This window comes from Ursus maritimus, unplaced genomic scaffold, assembly GCF_017311325.1.
Source record: "Ursus maritimus isolate PB19 unplaced genomic scaffold, ASM1731132v1 scaffold_19, whole genome shotgun sequence".
Classification (NCBI taxonomy): domain Eukaryota; kingdom Metazoa; phylum Chordata; class Mammalia; order Carnivora; family Ursidae; genus Ursus; species Ursus maritimus.
In genome coordinates, this window is record NW_024424341.1 from 14,257,713 (window position 1) to 14,275,445 (window position 17,733).

A 17,733-nucleotide genomic window follows, 5' to 3' on the forward strand; every position below is an offset into this window, starting at 1 on the left:
TCTCGGTACCTGCATGCCAGGATTAGTGCATTATGTATCAGTGGGTTGGAAGGCATGCTTCTCCTCAGTTTTTCCAGACAGTCGGAACTTACCAAGTTTCCAACACTGGGGCCTCTCGAGTGTTGTGCTGTAATGTCAGCAGGGCGGGAAAGTTTCTTTCACCTTACTGCAGCAGCCCTGTTCATTCTTCCCTTTGAACTGAAAACTGAAGGGCCCTGCACATTCATACCAAACCAACACTACTCTCCAGAATGCTGCTTTGGGAGACACTCTACATCTTATTTGCCAGCCTGCCAAATTAAGCACATAAAACAAGACGTAATTCTAGTGACTGGTGTAATTAACGTACCTCCTGAAGGGAAAAAGTCTGGTGCCTGACACAATTCAATACGTCTATCTGCCCATCTCTACAAACATCAATGCACACATTATTCTAGAGTCACCAGGGAAGGCAGTGGAGGAGGGGAGCTCCAGAACAGTCAGCCGCAATCCTACAGCTGGAATTGAGGTATGACTTTCCGATCTTAAATGTTATACCAGAATTCCACTAGGAAAACTGAGACTGGAAACCAAGTCTTTTGCTACCAGTTCAGAGCAGTTTTTGCTGCCCCTTATCTCAACCATTGTCAGTCACCTTGATTTAAACCAAATCCCTGGGAATCAGTCCACATCTTCTCCTACACAGACCTTTAATGGAACCTCCTGCATGCTCCCTTGCAAAAAAAATACCAACTAGCGCATACATGCAGTTGTATCATCAACTTTAGAGGTAAAGCCTGTTTAATCACACTAGTGAGGTTATTCAACATATAAGCCTGAAATATTCAAATAAGCCTTCTCATAGGAAAAAAGCTAGGGTGGCTTCATTAACCTCTCCTAAGAGTCATTCATTAATTTGTTCACACTGAGAACCTACATGCCAGGCACTAGGGAAATCAGTGGTGACTAAGTCCCTATTTTTATGCATCTTATCTTACATTCCAGCAGTAAAGAGACAAACAAACCAGTAAGCAAACTAAGATTTTCAGATAGTGAAAATTACTATTAAAAAGTGACATCATACACAGTAACATGGTTCAGTGAAATGTTAGATGGGGTGCTTAGGGGAGGTCTCTGAGGAGGGGAGATGGTAGCTGACACCCAAGTGCTATAAAATGTCAGCCTTGTAAAATCTGAAGGCAGAGCATTCCAGGCCAAAAAACAACAAATACAAAGGCCCTGAAATGAAATCACAAAGCTCAGCGTGAGAGGAACATAAAGAAGGCCAATGGGCTGGAGTACAGTGAACACAAATGAGTAAGTTCAAGACGCAACAGGAAGGTGGGTTGGCCTAAATAATGCAGGGCCTGGTAAGAATGTAGACTTAAGTCTCAATGCCACAAGAGGCCACTAGTGTCTCAAATAGGAAAGTGACATGATTCCACGTATGTTTTCAAATGTTCCTTTTGACTGTTGTCTGGAGAATGAATTGTTGCGGACAAGAGAAGCAGCAGAGACTAATTTAGTGGTCAGTGGTCCCAAGAAGCATGGAGAGAGCTGAACAGCACAGATCTGGAGCACATTTTGGAGGTAGTTTTTGGCCCAGGCACCTGGGGGCATAGGGATGCCATTACTGAGATCGGAAAGAGTAGAAAAAGAAGAGGCTGTGGGGGCAAGGGCAGTGTGATGAGTCGAAGGTAGGGGTGTGGCACACAGAACTGAGAATTCGGACTCAGCCAAGTTCTAAGTGGGATGCCCATTCAGACGTGCAAGTGAAGAGAAAAAGGCAACGCTGAGCCAAAGTGAAGTCATCTTTGTCATTTTCTCTACCCTTCCGTGGGGAGAGACCGGCCTACACCTCTAAGGAAGGTCTTAATAAGGACACAGGAGAGTTGCTAAATATTTCCTTTTAAAACTCAGAAGCCGGGGCGCCTGGGTGGCACAGCAGTTAAGCGTCTGCCTTCAGCTCAGAGCGTGATCCCGGCGTTATGGGATCGAGCCCCACATCAGGCTCCTCCGCTATGAGCCTGCTTCTTCCTCTCCCACTCTCCCTGCTTGTGTTCCCTCTCTCACTGGCTGTCTCTATCTCTGTCGAATAAATAAATAAAATCTTAAAAAAAAAAAAAAAAAACTCAGAAGCCAATTTCTCCCCTGGATGAGTTGACTGCATTGCCCATCTGTTTCAGAGTCTAATCCCACAAGGCAAAAATACCCTGGTACTGCCTATTAGGATTTAGGCCTTCAGTTAATCTGAAAGGATCTGAACTTTTGATTGCAACAGACGCTCGCATGCTACAGAACTCCATCAATCGCTGCTGGTGATTCAGTCATAGGGAGACCAGTGCTGAAAGGGAACTCAGGGGTCACTAGGTAGAAAAACCTTATTTTCATTCGATTTGTGAAGAAACTCAAATCCACAGACGGTGAAGAGAAAACAGACACCGTACGGATTTCTCTCAAAGTACAAAGGATATTCTGTATTCCTTCAGTTCTTTCAGTTCTTCTTCTCTTCGTTGCTTCTCCAGGAGTTCCTGCTGCCGAGACACCTCATCAAGGAAGTTAGTCTCATCTTCATCTAAGCCTCTTACCATATTTTCTGAGGAAATAATTGAACAAGGAACACTTAGCAAGCTAAAGGGAAAACAGTAAATAAGACTTTTCCTTCTCCCCCTCCCCCCTTTTTTAAAATAAGCAGCAGATCCTTTAGAGGATTAGAAGAAAGAATGTGTAAACACCTCAGCTTTTGGGGAGGTAACACAGCATAAAACCAAGGCATTTCTCCCATTACCAGACATGAGCACAGAATTAAAATGGGTATCTTGAGCTCTAAACAAAAATGTTCCACGTGGTGTAGAAGGCAGAAGACTGTCTCTTTTGCACCAAATGAACATCTAGAGACTAGATCGTCAAGACAGTTCCATAGCTAGTTGGAAAAAGTGTCGCGTGAGGCCAAAGTGCATCAAAAAGGCCCTGCAGAGGGTGCCGGACTCTGTTTTTGGAAACTTACTGAATTTGAACTGCTCCTCATACTCCTGCTGCTTCCTGTCTTTCTGTTCCTGTAGCCTTTCATATAGAGACCGAGGGTCATAAACCTCCTCTGGACATTCTGAAAGAAGAGGGAGGGGGAAGAAAAGGTACATACTTTAGAATTTTTCACATTATGTTCAAATCGCAAAGGATTTTAAAGATAAAGTCAAGTCTCTGCATGATCTGAGGGCAAGGATAACACAAAAATAGTACAAAGTCCACAGCTTCCCTCTGGATCTCAAAAAGGGGCCAGCAGTTCTCAAAGGCAGCTATCAATGTCAATAGGGCCCATGGCCTGAGACAGTTAACTGGATGGAGGGCCAGCCCAACCCTACACAGCAGCCACATTCTCAGTCATTCAGATCCTGCATTCACCTGTACGGATGGAAGAGACTAGCAGAATCTTCTGGAAGGCAGAAGGTGGAGTGGACAGTGAGTACCCTGGTTCTGCTCCCGGCCACAGAGGCCTTACATAGGTTCCTGTACCCCTCTGAGCCTCAGTCCCCCTACTTCAAAGTGAGGATATTAGTACCTACTCCGAAGGCTACTGGGAAGATCAGAGATCATTCTGTTGAATGCCAGGCTACAAGCCCATATACCTTCTGGATCTTCAGGTTTTCGAACTTTCTCCCATTCTTCTTGCCTCCTTTTGCGCCGTTCATCTAGTTCTGCCTCGGACACAAACCTCTTTTTGATAACAAGATTACCATCATCCCCTCCATCCATAATGGAACAATTGGTCTACAAAAAACAAATGAAACACTTCAAATGAGAACTGCAATTAAAATTCTAAAGAGAAACAAGGAGCTTTAGCTCTGTCTCACCTAGCAAGAGACCAGCTCAAAATTCCCTCCAACCTTGAACTGAAGAAATCTTTGAGTAGTTTAATTTATAGATCATTGGTGAAAGCACATGACTGCATTTTTCTTAATGTATCAGGCAGTTTTATTAACATTTATGTTATTTATGAAGTCAGTGAGAGGACCTGGAATGATTGTCATTACAGGCTGTCCCACAGTAAGTCCGACACTGCAAATACTTCTTGGGCCCTCTCTAAGACAAACTGGCCTCGTGGGCATCCTATCTTTTTCTCAGATCTCATCTTCCTTTATTTCTGTAACATCTGACATTGTTCTTCTTGAAATTCCTGTTTCAGGAACATTCCACTACCTCCATTTGCATGTTATTGTTTCCAAGTGGATTCAGAATAGAGAAACTCAGATATTCAAGGAGGCTTGGAGATGAAGTCTAATCTGTACAGCAGGGAAGGGATACGTCTAGAGGCACACAAACCCCAAATGGAGAAAGTGAGACTAGAGCCCAGACCTCCCAACTTCAGGTTCAATGTCCTATGCACTAGCCTACGCTGAGTCCTCCATCTCTTTCCTGGCCTGCCTTCCTGTGAGCTACAGATCTATGCCATTAAAGAGTCTATCTTCAATCCTTCTCTTTTCTCACTCCCACAGTGCCCTCAACCACTTTATGCATATGTTGATGCACAAGATTCCCAAATCCCAAATCTAGATACTTCTACCTGAACCTCTCTTCAGAAGGAAGGGAGAAGAAAATAATGATAGAGTGTGCATTAGTCCTTTTAAGCCTTTCTGCTTTTCTTTGCTAATTTCTTACCTTTTGAAGAAATGTGGAATTAACTCTCTACTCAGACATGTTATATATTCATAGAATTATACCCTAACAAGGAAGCAGATATTCTGCACATCAACTCAATGTCCATTCCAAGATGACCCCTAGTAACAAAAATAAGTCATCATTGGGACGCCTTGGTGACTCAGTTGGTTAAGTGTCTGACTCTTCATTTTGGCTCAGGTCATGATCTCAGGATCATGAGATCTCAGGGCCATGAGTCAAGTCCCATGTAGGGCTCTGCACTCAGCATGGAGTCTGCTTTTAAAATTCTCTCCCCCTCTCCCTCTGCCCTTCCTCCCACCACTTGCACTCTTGCTCTCTCTCACACACAAAAAAAGTCTACTGACAGCACAAAAATAAAGTAGCTGCCATTTACTGAGCCTCTTACCATGCACTAAATACATTTTTATGTGTAGTATTCTCATTTATGTTCCCATTGATCTATGAGAAAGATCTCTTTACAGATGAAGAAATGGGAGCCCAGATGAGTTAAGTCACTCTTCTAAGGTAATTAAAGGTGGTGAACGGTAGAGCTGAGAATAAAATCCAGGTTGGACATAAAAAATTCATACGCTTATTCACTTCACCATCCCCCTCCCCAGAAACCTGGGGATCCTGGTTGAAAAGAAGGACATGTCAATTTCAGCTTTCTACGTATACCAATTCCAGGCTGAAGATGTTCGTGTAAACATTTTAATAAAGATGAAAATGGAAGCTGAGAAAACAAATTCAAACATTCCAAACAAGAGAATAGTTTCAGCCTAAAGCCCACCGCAGCTGAAGTTTAGTTCAATGTAACAATCCTGAGAGAGAATTTTGAAATTCACTAGAAAGAAAATTAATTCCATTGGCAGAAGCCGTTGTTCCCACCTAAAGCCCACAACCTGGACACTTGTGATTTAGCCTCACTCAATGTCTCCAGCCAAAGGCCTGTTACAGAAACAGATTTACTCCATCTCTGCTAACCATGCCAAAAATTCCTCAGCTTCTGTAGAATAACCTCTTACGAAACAAGAGCCAACATATTCTTAAATGTCTTAACTTAGGACTCTTATGAATGGGAGAGACACACTGGACCCTCGATGTCCCCCCTTTTTTATCCTGTTAGCTGGCTGCAGCTCTCCTCCCTCACCCTAAATTGGCTATCTGGTTTCTTCCCCTCACCCTTATTTCCTGGTAAATAATTCAGAGTGGGTTAGGTCCTTATGTTCCACCTGATATGATTCTCCATCCAACATACGAATCTACCAAACACACCCAGATTTTCAATCAACCCATATTCTAAAACTTCAACAGGGGGGCGCCTGGGTGGCACAGCGGTTAAGCGTCTGCCTTCGGCTCAGGGCGTGATCCCGGCGTTATGGGATCAAGCCCCACATCAGGCTCTTCCGCTATGAGCCTGCTTCTTCCTCTCCCACTCCCCCTGCTTGTGTTCCCTCTCTCGCTGGCTGTCTCTCTCTCTGTCGAATGAATAAATAAAATCTTTAAAAAAATAAAAATAAATAAATAAATAAAACTTCAACAGGGACCAATGTACTCACTCCCAGGCAGCCGATTCCCTAAGTAGATCTGACTGGTAGGGACAGTTCTTCCTTAAATCAAATTGAAATCTGTCTCCCTATAAATTCCACACATAGCCACAATCCACTGAGACTACAGAAAAGGAGCCAAATCCTTTTTTTCAACACGACAATGCTTCAACTGTTTGAAGACAACTCCCACGTTCCTCCTAATCTGTCATTTTTCTGGGCCAAACATCCCTAGTTCTTTTAATCTCATGAAATGGAGAAAAATAATAGTGTTTCCAAGCAGTGAACTTATCAAGAGTGCTTAGAATTTAAACCTGGGAAATAAATATTAGGATATGACAATGCCCTGCCATTCCTATTAAATGCATCTCTTCATTCTCATTCTACATTTAGAAAAAAAAAATTATATATATATAATTTTAACATTGAAAAGTGGGCCAAAATGAAAAAACCTAGAATCTCACACGTTTCCATCTATATAAGACTGCAGACTGTATGATTTATTCTCATAACTCAAAATTAAGAAAGTAAAATCATTAATTTTCACGGCCTGCTGAATTTTTGGAAAAGGAAGAACCTACCTTCACTTAACTTTAACAAAGATCCCTGAAACTCAAGGGACAAAGCCTTCAAGATACACGTGCAAAGGATCTTAATTTGAAATATAAACTCTAGAGAAATAACAATCTTCCCAACACTTAACTTTGGGAAAAGATAAACTTATGGGACTCCGAGAAATTCTTACTCTCTTTCTCATCTTTTTCTAAGTGTTAGAATTCAACTTCTACCCCGAAGGGTTGACTCTGTGCTGTTAACCATCTTTCACACCACAGGGACAAAACCAGGAATCAGAGATGGTTACCAAAAATGAAAATAAAGCACACTGAAAAAAGGAAATTGAAAGACAATGGCTTTAGAATTTGACAGAGAAACTGTCTCTCAAAGGGATGGTTTCCCGAAAACAAAGTCAAAACTAATGAATACTTAGGAAAGTATAATCCTGATATTCCCTTGATCTCAATATAAATAAAACAAGCTAGATGGCCAATCTAACTATAATGAATTTCTCTGAGTTTAAAAGGGACAAGACTAGATACACAGACTGCTCTATCCTCTCTTTCCACACTTTGCACACCTTCCACAGGTCCTCATTCCCTCCTTGCCTTCCACACCAGCAGTGGCACTCCTGGCATTCTGGTCATCTTTCTACGTTAGGAGAGGTCAGAGATAGGGACAGAAATGTTCATGAACGGGGCGCCTGGGTGGCACAGCGGTTAAGCGTCTGCCTTCGGCTCAGGGCGTGATCCCAGCGTTATGGGATCGAGCCCCACATCAGGCTCCTCCGCTATGAGCCTGCTTCTTCCTCTCCCACTCCCCCTGCTTGTGTTCCCTCTCTCGCTGGCTGTCTCTCTGTCACATAAATAAATAAAATCTTTAAAAAAAAAAAAGAAAGAAAGAAATGTTCATGAACAAGTGGCCACACTCCTGAGTATTCTGGATAATGTTCAGGATATTCCTTCTCCAGAAATTTTCAGGATTCAAAACGTCACTGTCAAATACATACTGCCAAGAGGCAAGCTTCACTTCACACACCTTTCACGACCTAATCCAATCCTCCCAGTATATAACAAGTACCTTCTGTGCTGGTCTCCTTACACAAGGCAGCACAGGTAATGATAAATACTACACTCTGTCTGAAATTCAGAGACCTCGGTTCTGCCAGTTACAAGTCGTATGCCATGGGCAAGTCACTTAAGTCCTCGGAGTCCTGGTTCCCTCGTCCACAGGTTGTACTCACCAGTGGGGATTAAAACAGTCCGGTACAACAGGGAGCTTTTGTGAGGATAAACAAGGTAAATCATGCAAAGCACTTAACACAGTGTTGGACACACGCTTAAAAAATGCTTTGAAAGACTGGCCATTACTACAAAGCACTAAAGCTAAGCCCTGGACTGGCTAGAGGAGTGAAATACCATCTGCACTCAAGGAGTGGAGGGGAAATAGATCAATGATATAAATGTAGGGATTAGATATATAATACATAAACAAAGGGATTACATCATATGAAGAGAAATTCGGAAAAATTTACATGTATATATAATTGGGTAATTCTGTATTTTCCCTTTAGCATGGTTCTCTATTTTACTGTTTTATTCTATTTTTTTTTTAAAGATTTTATTTATTTATTTGACAGAGAAACAGCCAGCGAGAGAGGGAACACAAGCAGGGGAAGTGGGAGAGGAAGAAGCAGGCTCCTAGCAGAGCAGGGAGCCCGACGCGGGGCTCGATCCCCACACCCTGAGCCAAAGGCAGACGCTTAACGACTGAGCCACCCAGGCGCCCCTATTTTACTGTTTTATTAATCGTTCAATTTAAATAAACTGACATTGTTCTCAATGTTGACTTCTACGTCCAGCACTGTGCCAGATTCTACGGGGTGCCGAGAGGAAATCAACTTTAAAAGAGTTAGTACTCTGGGATGCCTGGGTGGCTCAGTCGGTTAAACATCCACCTTCGGATTGGGTCATGATCCCAGGGTCTTGGGATGGACTCCCATATCGGGCTGCTTGCTCAGCGGGGAGCCTGTTTCTCCCTCTGCCTACCACTCTCTCTGCTTGTGCTCTCCCTCTCTCTCTGACAAATAAATAAAATCTTAAAAGAAAATAAGAGTTAGTACTCTTAAGCTAGTTAATACCAGATAATAGTATATATAATGAATTGCCAAAGTGAACAGTACAGGTAAGAGACAACCATGAAGGGCATAAATATGGATCGATCCCATTTCCCAGGCTGAAAACCCAGACGTGAACCTAGACTCCTTCTCCCTCAATTCACTACATCTCATCGGTCACCAAGTTCTGCTGTTTCTACCTCATAATGACCTCTTTTTAATTCATCCTCTCTTTTAAGAGAAGAATCTTTCTAATCTCCTCCTTTCAGGGCCTCATCCAGCAAGGGCTACTGCGATAGCCTTCCATTAGCCTCGCTGTTTCTGCTCTCGCCCCTACTCAAGCCATTTGTAACTTGCTGCAGCACTTATCCGTTGTGTTTTGTCATTTGTGACTGTTCCAGTGGCCCTTTGTATCCACAGTGCTTATTAGCACAGTGTCTGGCATATATTAGGCAGATAATAAATACTTATTGAATAAACCAACCATGAAGAGAATTTGAAGAATTTAAGCAGGGAAGAATGATTTCACATGAATATTCCAAGGTATTGTCCGATGTAAGTTATAGAAAATGGTAGACATTACGTAAGTATTTGCTTAAGCTTCTATGTCCCACAGGGAATTCTATTCAAACACGACAACACTGTGCAGTTGGAAACACATGACCAAAAATTAAATCACTTTCCTATATTATATAATTGATGTCTTCCAAGAATAACTCTACTTTCCTTTAACTTCAACTGACTAAAAAATGCTGTTACACTGACGAATAAGTATTTCCCCACACAAAGCATTTTTCTTTGAAGAGTTCCATTTTCATTGGTTGTTTATTTTGCAAGAGGGAGGTGATGAGTACCTGCAGCTCATTTACCTCATTCTGGAAGGCAGCAAAAACTGGAAATTAAACTGTTTATTTCTAATTCCTCCTGCCTAGCTAAATTTTCACAAGTCTTTTATTTTTCCCCTTCGTTTGCTAGAATAATTAAAAACAAAACACAAAGCCCAAGGGTCTGGGACTGAATTGTAAAGATTCATGTAGGAATGAAGAGAATTTATATTGGGAATATTCATTTTGTTCAGTGTGTTTAATTGTAAAAAGAATACATGCTGTCAACTTTCCTTTTGCTCACGTAGCTTTTTTATTTCCGAGGTGATTCAAGCCTAATTATCAAACTTAACATTTCAAAAAGGATTATTTAAGTTCTTCAAATAGGGACTTCATGGAAAACCAAAACCGTACTAAAAAACACTTTGTCCAAACTTAAAAGTTTCAAACCGACACAAATAAAGAACATAGTTTCCAAATTTGCTTGACAGCCAAAAAAAAAAAAACAAAACCAAAGTTCTTATATTTCAAGCCAAAGTAACTGTTAAACACTGCACTCCTGTGTTTGTACTAGAGACTGTGGTATTTAATTTCCAGGTTGGTGGGACAAAATGGGCTCAGTGTCTTACACCGCATGCTATACAAGATAGAAAACGTAACACTGCTACCCCCAGAGTAATTGCTATTGCTGACTTGAAAAATTATTCCATTTACCTTGTGCCATGATACAAGTTAATGAGATCTGGCTTCCTATGGAATTGAATGCTGTGATGGCAGACTACTTAAGTATTTACATCACTGGCCACTACCCCCTCCTAATTCTAACATTAGATAGACTGCAGTATAAAAATACACCAGGGGGAATCAAATTTCTGTGTTATGGTGTTCTAAAGGCTTCTCATTGGGTAGCAAAACAATAGGCTGATCTACTTTCCTTTCATCAGTAAATATACTTAAGTACTGCCCTTCCAACGTTTTTACCCTGATGTTTAAGTCACATGGGACTTCAAAATGCAGGACAGCAATTAAGAGGAATTTGCCATCTGGCAAACTCAACTATATTCCAAATAGATAGCTTTCTGGACAGAAGTCACTTCTACCAAGCCACAGTAATTCAGATCAAGAGGGCTTTCTCTATATATTTTAAAACTTGACAACTACTAACAGAAAACACTACTAGCACTTATTACTAGACAAAGTAATCCTCAATCTAATATTAAGGCTTATTTAACATAAGCCAGTAGCAAAGCAGACTAAAAGACTCTAAACATCAGCGTACAACATAAGTAACATCATTCATGTTTAAAATGTTTATTATAAAGAGCAATTTGTAGTAATCTTCTGGTTGTCCAGGCATCTAAAAAACCACATGCAATAAAAAAAAATTTTTAAACAAACCCATATATACATTTAGCTTTCCATAGCACAAGAACAGTCTCATCATATGTGCTTTTACTCTGAATTCATCTAGACGCACTGGAAGAAAAAGAGAACTTAAAATACTGATCCCCTTATGATCCTCAGTTCCCCAGTTCATGTATGCCTCTCCGGGTCTGAGCACTTCCCTCACTATGTATGATTCTAATATTAGTTGAATTTTTTTTTTTTTAATACATTGTGACTCCTAAATGCAAACCAGCTACTTCACCTGAGGCTCAAAGGAAGAAAAACAGCATCTGTTTCAAAGCTGGAGAAAAACCTGGCCATGCTGGAATTTTGCTGCACCGGTATACCTACATCCAATATGGCGCCTCCCTAAAAGATTTTCGAAAGTAGCTTTGATTATACACTATTTTACCATCCGGGCTGGCTTTGGAACCTAACCCACACTAAATTATTACTCCCCCCACACCTCCATCCCACTAGGCTTTGTGTAACTCCTAAGACCGAATTTAAGGGGGAAAAAAGGCTTTGCATTGCACAAACCAGGCAAGGACAACTAACTCATTCAGCTGTATTGCTGAAGTAAATCTTGACAGGGGACCTATTATGTGCAAGGCACAGAGTGCTAGGTGCTCAGCTGGCACTCTACTTTTTAGCAAATAAGGAACTTGCATTCAGAAAGAGAGATAAGGTTGGCACTAAGCAATTTTAGGAAAAGAAGAATGAGGTTAAATGCTGTAAGAGAAAAAATAGAAGCTAAGCACTGAGGAGTTCACAAAAGGAAGACTAGAAAAAAGCATCAGGGAAACTTAACGTTGACAGTGGCTGGGACACTGCATAGGTAACAGTGGTGGTAATTTTAGGTATACAGAGAAAAATGATCTTTAACTCAAGATTCCCTGAAATCACAAATTTCACATTCCAAAATCAAAATGAAAGGGGGCTGGGGCACCTGGGTAGCTCAGTCAATTAAGCGTGGGACTCCTGATTTAAGCTCAGGTGGTGATCTCAGGGTTCTGGGATTAAGCCCTGCAGGCTCTCCACTGGGGATGGAGCCTGCTCAATATTCTCTCTCTCTGGAGCGCTCAGCCTTCGGCCCAGGGCGAGATTCTGGAGTCCTGGGATCTGTCCCACATAAGGCTCCTCCGCTGGGAGCCTGCTTCTTCCTCTCCCACTCCCCCTGCTTGTGTTCCCTCTCTCGCTGGCTGTCTCTCTCTATGTCAAATAAATAAATAAAATCTTAAAAAAAAAAAAAAAAAAAAAAAGAGTCTGCCTTCGGCTCAGGGCGTGATCCCAGGGTCCCGGGATTGAGCCCCGCACTGGGCTCCCTGCTCTGCTGGGAGCCTGCTTCTTCCTCTCTCACTCCCCCTGCTTGTGTTCCCTCTCTCGCTGGCTGTCTCTCTCTGTCAAATAAATAAAATCTTTAAAAAAAAAAAAAAAAGAAATTTTTTTAAAAAGGGGGGGCTTTCATTTCCAGAAATAGTGGGCTAGGTAGTTGAAACCAATCCTCTGCCTCTATGATAAAAACAAACAAAACCTGGAAGAAATTTTTTAAATAATTCTTAAACAGAGAAGCTAACAAGATAGTGAAAAATTTGACCAAGGGACACCTGGGTGGCTCAGTTGTTAAGCATCTGCCTTCGGCCCCGGTCATGATCCCAGAGTCCTAGGATGCAGTCTCTGCTTCCCCCTCTTCAACTACCCCTACTTGTGTTCCCTCTCTCGCTCCCTGTCAAATACATAAAATCTTAAGAAAAAAATTGGCCAAAACCCAAGAAAAGGTGATACCAGAAGTTAAGTCCAATATTCAAGGTGGTTTTCATACTGAGGATTTCTCTGACCTTGAAAACTGCTGTTTTGAAGCCCTTATGAAGCAACAGAAACAAAAGTCAAAGCCAGGAATCCACAAAGGGTGTAGAATCTGATAGCCACCTCCTTCTCCATCTTAACCTAGTACCCCAAAGAACTAAACCATCAAGGTAAAGGTGAACTGGGAAGAAAAACAGCAGGAATAATGAGCAAAAGAAATAAATCCAAAGAAAATTCACACAGTGAAATTAACACACATAGATATAAAACAATGCTTACTGTGTTTAAAGAAATAAAACAAGCCTCAAAATTAACAGCAGAGAATAAGAAACTGTAAAACAACGGCATAGCACATTTGAAAAAGGACCAAATAGAACCTCAGGAACCAAAAAGTAACTGAATTTAAGATTTTGGTATAACAACAGATTAGAAATAACTTGAGAATTAATGAATAAGAAATTATCCAGGATGTAGTATGGAAAAATAAAAAGGGAGTAAGAGACACAGACATTAGAGTGAAACACGGTCTGTGTTAAATCAGCAAAGGCGATAAACTGTATATGTATATAAACTCGCCGAGAATTTTACAGAAGTAATGACAGACACTAATCCACAGACTCAAGGTCTGATAAACACCAAATCCAACAAAAACACATCCACAGTTGGACATATCATGAAAATGCAGAAAACCAAAAACAAAGAACAATCTTTAAAACACATCATAGCTACAATAAAGAGTGAAATTGACCATATTTAAGAATTGAAGACAAAGCATTTTCAAAAGATGGTCAATAGTGAGCACACTGAAAGTTGTTTAACTCAGCTGCCCTGAAGGCATAATTACAGTGTGATGGAGTCTATGGCAGAACAACACGCTACAATTATTTCACTTACCAGCTGTGTGGTTTTCAATATCTGAGGCAGCAGCTTAACTCTAACCAAACATCAAGATTCTTGGAGAAAGGGAAGACTGCTAACCAGGTAAACGGTCTTGAGATAGTTCCTCCTGGTTGTAAGGGATTTAAAGCACCAACACTTCAGCTGAGAAAAATAATTGGCCAGCCTCTGCTTTCAGACCCCTATAAATTGGTAACAGCTCCTCTCACGCTCTCTTTGACTGTAAAAGCTGCCTTTATCTCAGCTCAATTCCTTGTATCAAAAAGGAGTATAAACACTGATTCCTTTCAAGAATTTCAGAAGCCGTGCCCTCCAAACCATTTTATGGGGTCCCTGTTAACACATCAGTAAGCCAAACAGCTGAAGAATGAACAAATCTTACCTCACAGCTGGTACACAAGAGGTCATTGGGAATTCTGACCACCAGGCCCACACTTGGCTTCCCCGGGTCCCAAATCCAGACCCACTCAGTCACACTATCTGGGGGTAGGGTCAGAGAATCCTCATTTAAAAGGGCCGCAGAAGATCTTGTTTTCTACTAGATTAAGAACCACTGCTCAGAACGAGTAGGTCTCCACATTTACACCTGTGTGCACAGACATTCACGTGGGCAAACAACTCTCAAACAAGATCCTTCAACCCTCGGTCTTAGTTTCCTAAGTTTTCTTTTGCAAAACGAGCTCGCTGGCTTGTTATTGTAAGAAAATGCACTAGAGCACAGCAAATGGTACAAAGTACATAGTAAGTTGTATTTCCCATGCTACATTTGCGTTCTGTGATTCAACGATTTCCAGCCAGGCACTCCCACATTTCCTGAGTAGCCTGGAGCCGTTCCAAGACCCCTGCGAGAGAGCCCACTCCTCCCTTGGAGCCTGGGTGGTCCCACTTAGCAGAAACGGTGGAGGAGAGCCGACAAGAGGCTCGAAGTCCCAAGACCGCTAGAAAGGGTCGGGATGCTTCCGCACACGACTTGGGAGGCCCTCCCGCGGGCTCCCTCGGCTGCCCTCAGGCTGGGCCCTAGCAAGCCCCTGGCCCCAGTGACTCAGAACACTGGGCGAGTGCGCAAACTGAGAACCGGCCTGGCCCTAAACCTCACACTAAACGTAGCCCCCCACCTCCTCAGCGAAGAAGCTGGACCCCAGGTCTCAGCCAGGCCAGGGCCAGGCCGCACTCACCTACCAGCGTGCGGGAGGCAAGACCCCCACACCTCGGCGGCGCCCACCCCAAACCGCCACCGCTAAAACCGCTCGCTCTTTAGGACAAAAAAAAAAAAGAAGAAGAAGAAGAAGAAGAAAGGAAAGAAAAAAAAGAAAAGAAAGAAAATAGCCTTTGCTTTTGTATTCCTTTTGACCCTTCAGGGCTTCCTCTTCCTCACCGCCACAACAAAGTTCCGCCCCGCTTCCGGCGGCGTGACCCAATCCGCACCCCTCTTCCTCCCCAGGAGACAGATGGAAATCCGGTGTCCCGAAAGCTAGCCAGAGAGACTTGATTGGGCCATTCGCAGCTCAGCAAGGGGATTGGCCAGCTCGCGCTTGGGGGGCGGGTTGGGCCGTGTGATCACGTGGTGCCTTCCCTGAACGATGATTGGCTGTCAGGGAGAGGGCTTGCCACCGAGGAAGGGGCGTTTCTTAGGGGACTGAGGGTGGGCAGGGGCGGTGCGAAGCGGGGGTGGGCCCAGCGCGTAATGGCAGCGCCGTGGCCTCGCGTCCATCTTTACCGCTCTCTCGGACCTGTCACAAAGGAGTCGCGCCGCCACTGCCGCTCCCTCCCTCGGGTGGGCCCGGGAGCTGGAGAAGTCAGTGCCGCAGCCCAGCCGCGCTGCTTTGGGAAACCACTGGGGACGCGGAGCGGGGGGGGATCCGAGGGCTGGGGACGTCCGTGAGGGAGGGGAACAGCCGCCCGGGTTTGCGGCAGGGCGACCGGACTGGGGCCGGGGGAGACTCCGGGAAGGGGCCCGGGAGGGAGTGGCGTTGGGCAGAGCCCAGGAAACAGCCCGGAGGTTCTCCACTGAGGCCCGCACTGAAGAGGTACCTGGAAGAGGGTGTTCCCCCTTTAGGGGGTTCGTGACCGGCGGAGGTTGTTGGGGGTCGCCCTTCCGAGGAGGCCGCGGCTAAAGGGGCCCAGGTGAGAGGCAGGTAGCTCTTGGGAGGCTCCTGATATTTAGGGGTGCTCCTCAGTCGTGTCCTGGACGGGAGGGGTAACGGGAGGAGGCGTTGGGAGGGTTTTCTTTTGTGGAGTTAAAGGTTTAGGTGGCACGGGTGGGAGTCGGACCTTCCCCTGGGAGATACAGAAATGCATTGGGGTCGAGAGACCCCTCAGAGAAAGGGACTAGGAGTTGGGAGCCAGAGCTAGCGGATTCTTTTACTCCGGAGGCCCGATGTGAAAAATGGGTAAGGGCCCTAGGGAGAGGTTGTTGCTGAGCGGTTCTGGAAAGCAGAGACCACCATCTATAGGAAAGCCCGCGTGGGGAATAATAAGAGGGAAGCGGTAACAGCAAGGGTTTTCCTCTCTGGAGACCGACCTGTGTCTTAAACACAGGATTCAGCTGTTTCTGGGTGTAGTGCAGGTGGGTTGGGGGCGTTCTATCCCAACAGCACCTCTTGTGTGACTCTAGATGAGGCTTTTGTTCCTACCTGGTGCCTCAGTTTCCCTTTCTTTGGGGAGGGAGAGCGAGGCAGAGATGGTTCACTGAGACTGTCCAGTTCTATCCTGTAGAGCCGTCTGAATGAAGCTGCTCCCCCTGGAGTGTTGTACTTTGAACTTTAGAAGGCTGGAAGTGTCTGTTAGTGACTGAGTCGAGTCCCGCAGTTGTCCAGGCCCTTCACCGGCCATGTACGCGTTCTCAGACGAGTAACTTAATCTGTTGGGTCTCTTCTGTAAAATAGAACAGTGTGTGAAGATACACTCCAAACTACAAGCTGTGCAAAAGTAAAGTACTGTGATTTTACCACCAAAGGTGTTGAAGAATAAAAGCGATGGGCTGCCTCAACTGTAAAGCAGTATGTAGATGTAAAGGATTAGCATTAATACAATTGTTGATCACCTGTGCTGCTGGGAGCCATATTGTACTGAAAACCTCAAGGTTCCGGGCTTTCTAGGTCATATTATGATCTAAACCCATGGTTTCAGCCCCTGCTTAGATGGAAGTGGAGGGATTTCCGGTTTTTGCTCCCAGAGTTTTAATTTACTTTGAACTTCTGATGGTGCTGGCAGGAGGTAGCGCTATAATATAATCTTTTCCCCCAGAAAGTTTTTCTCTGACTGCTAAAATTGGATCTCAATATTATAAACCACCTCCCCTTTTTCCATGTATACGTGTGTGTGTGTGTGTGTGTGTGTGTGTGTGTGTGTATTACCTTTGGGTGTCTACATGTAGTGAGTATCATGCTTCCTCTCTCAGTTGTGATTTTGTAGATGAGACCTTTTTTTTCCCCATGAATATTATGCCTTTCTGGGTTCTGTGGTGGCTTCAAACTATGGGTTATGAGGTACATTAGCAATTGCTTTTAAAATTCTCTTCTACAGTGGTTCTCTTTATTTCTCACCATATATAGAATTTGCATTTCCTGGAATGACATCTTGCTTTGTAGCTCCCCCTATGAGGTTATAAGATAATTGTGTCCATGTATGACATTTTCCTAATGTTTGGTTAGTGGCATTTGTTAGAGCTGGTTTTCCAAATGTTGGCTAATTGGTGATTTTTGAAGCTTGGTTTCTTTCTTTCTTTCTTTCTTTTCTTTTTTTTTAAACAAAAAGCTGGCTTGCATTTCCTGTTTTTCTAATTTTATATTCCATGGGTCTTAAAAAAAGTGCACTGTGGTGATTTTATGAGCTTTCTGATTTCCCAGGATACATGCTGTCCTGACCTACTGCTTAATGCCTGTGTCCTGCTTTTGCTGTTTTTACAAACCCTTCGTTATTTCTGTACTTCATGATTATTTTTAAGTTATTGATTAGGAAGTGTTCC

General features: G+C 43.4%; 2 protein-coding genes across 10 annotated transcripts in view; one reads left to right on the top strand and one right to left on the bottom strand.

Moving 5' to 3' along the window:
- PSME3IP1 (proteasome activator subunit 3 interacting protein 1) overlaps positions 1-15,135 on the bottom strand; it is a 33,401-nt gene extending 18,266 nt beyond the window's left edge. Inside the window, exons 1-6 of one of the 8 annotated variants that reach the window (XM_008702608.2) lie at positions 14,946-15,135; positions 14,149-14,352; positions 13,764-13,875; positions 3,606-3,747; positions 2,987-3,085; positions 2,454-2,575 (exon numbers count right to left, since the gene is read on the bottom strand). In XM_008702608.2, the coding sequence (XP_008700830.1) occupies positions 2,454-2,575; positions 2,987-3,085; positions 3,606-3,732 (348 nt within the window). In that variant the 5' untranslated portion in view covers positions 3,733-3,747; positions 13,764-13,875; positions 14,149-14,352; positions 14,946-15,135. Of the gene's footprint in view, positions 1-2,453; positions 2,576-2,986; positions 3,086-3,605; positions 3,748-12,848; positions 12,871-13,763; positions 13,876-14,148; positions 14,353-14,941 lie in introns of those variants that run through there. The other 7 variants (XM_040633344.1, XM_040633343.1, XM_008702609.2 and 4 more) reach the window with 7 other exon arrangements.
- Positions 15,136-15,426: 291 nt separating this feature from the next.
- Positions 15,427-17,733, top strand: part of RSPRY1 (ring finger and SPRY domain containing 1) — a 43,133-nt gene continuing 40,826 nt past the window's right edge. The window contains exon 1 of one of the 2 annotated variants that reach the window (XM_008702605.2): positions 15,427-15,890. The gene's annotated coding sequence lies outside the window, so the exon portion shown is untranslated. The remainder of the gene's footprint in view (positions 15,891-17,733) is intronic. The other variant, XM_008702604.2, reaches the window with a different exon arrangement.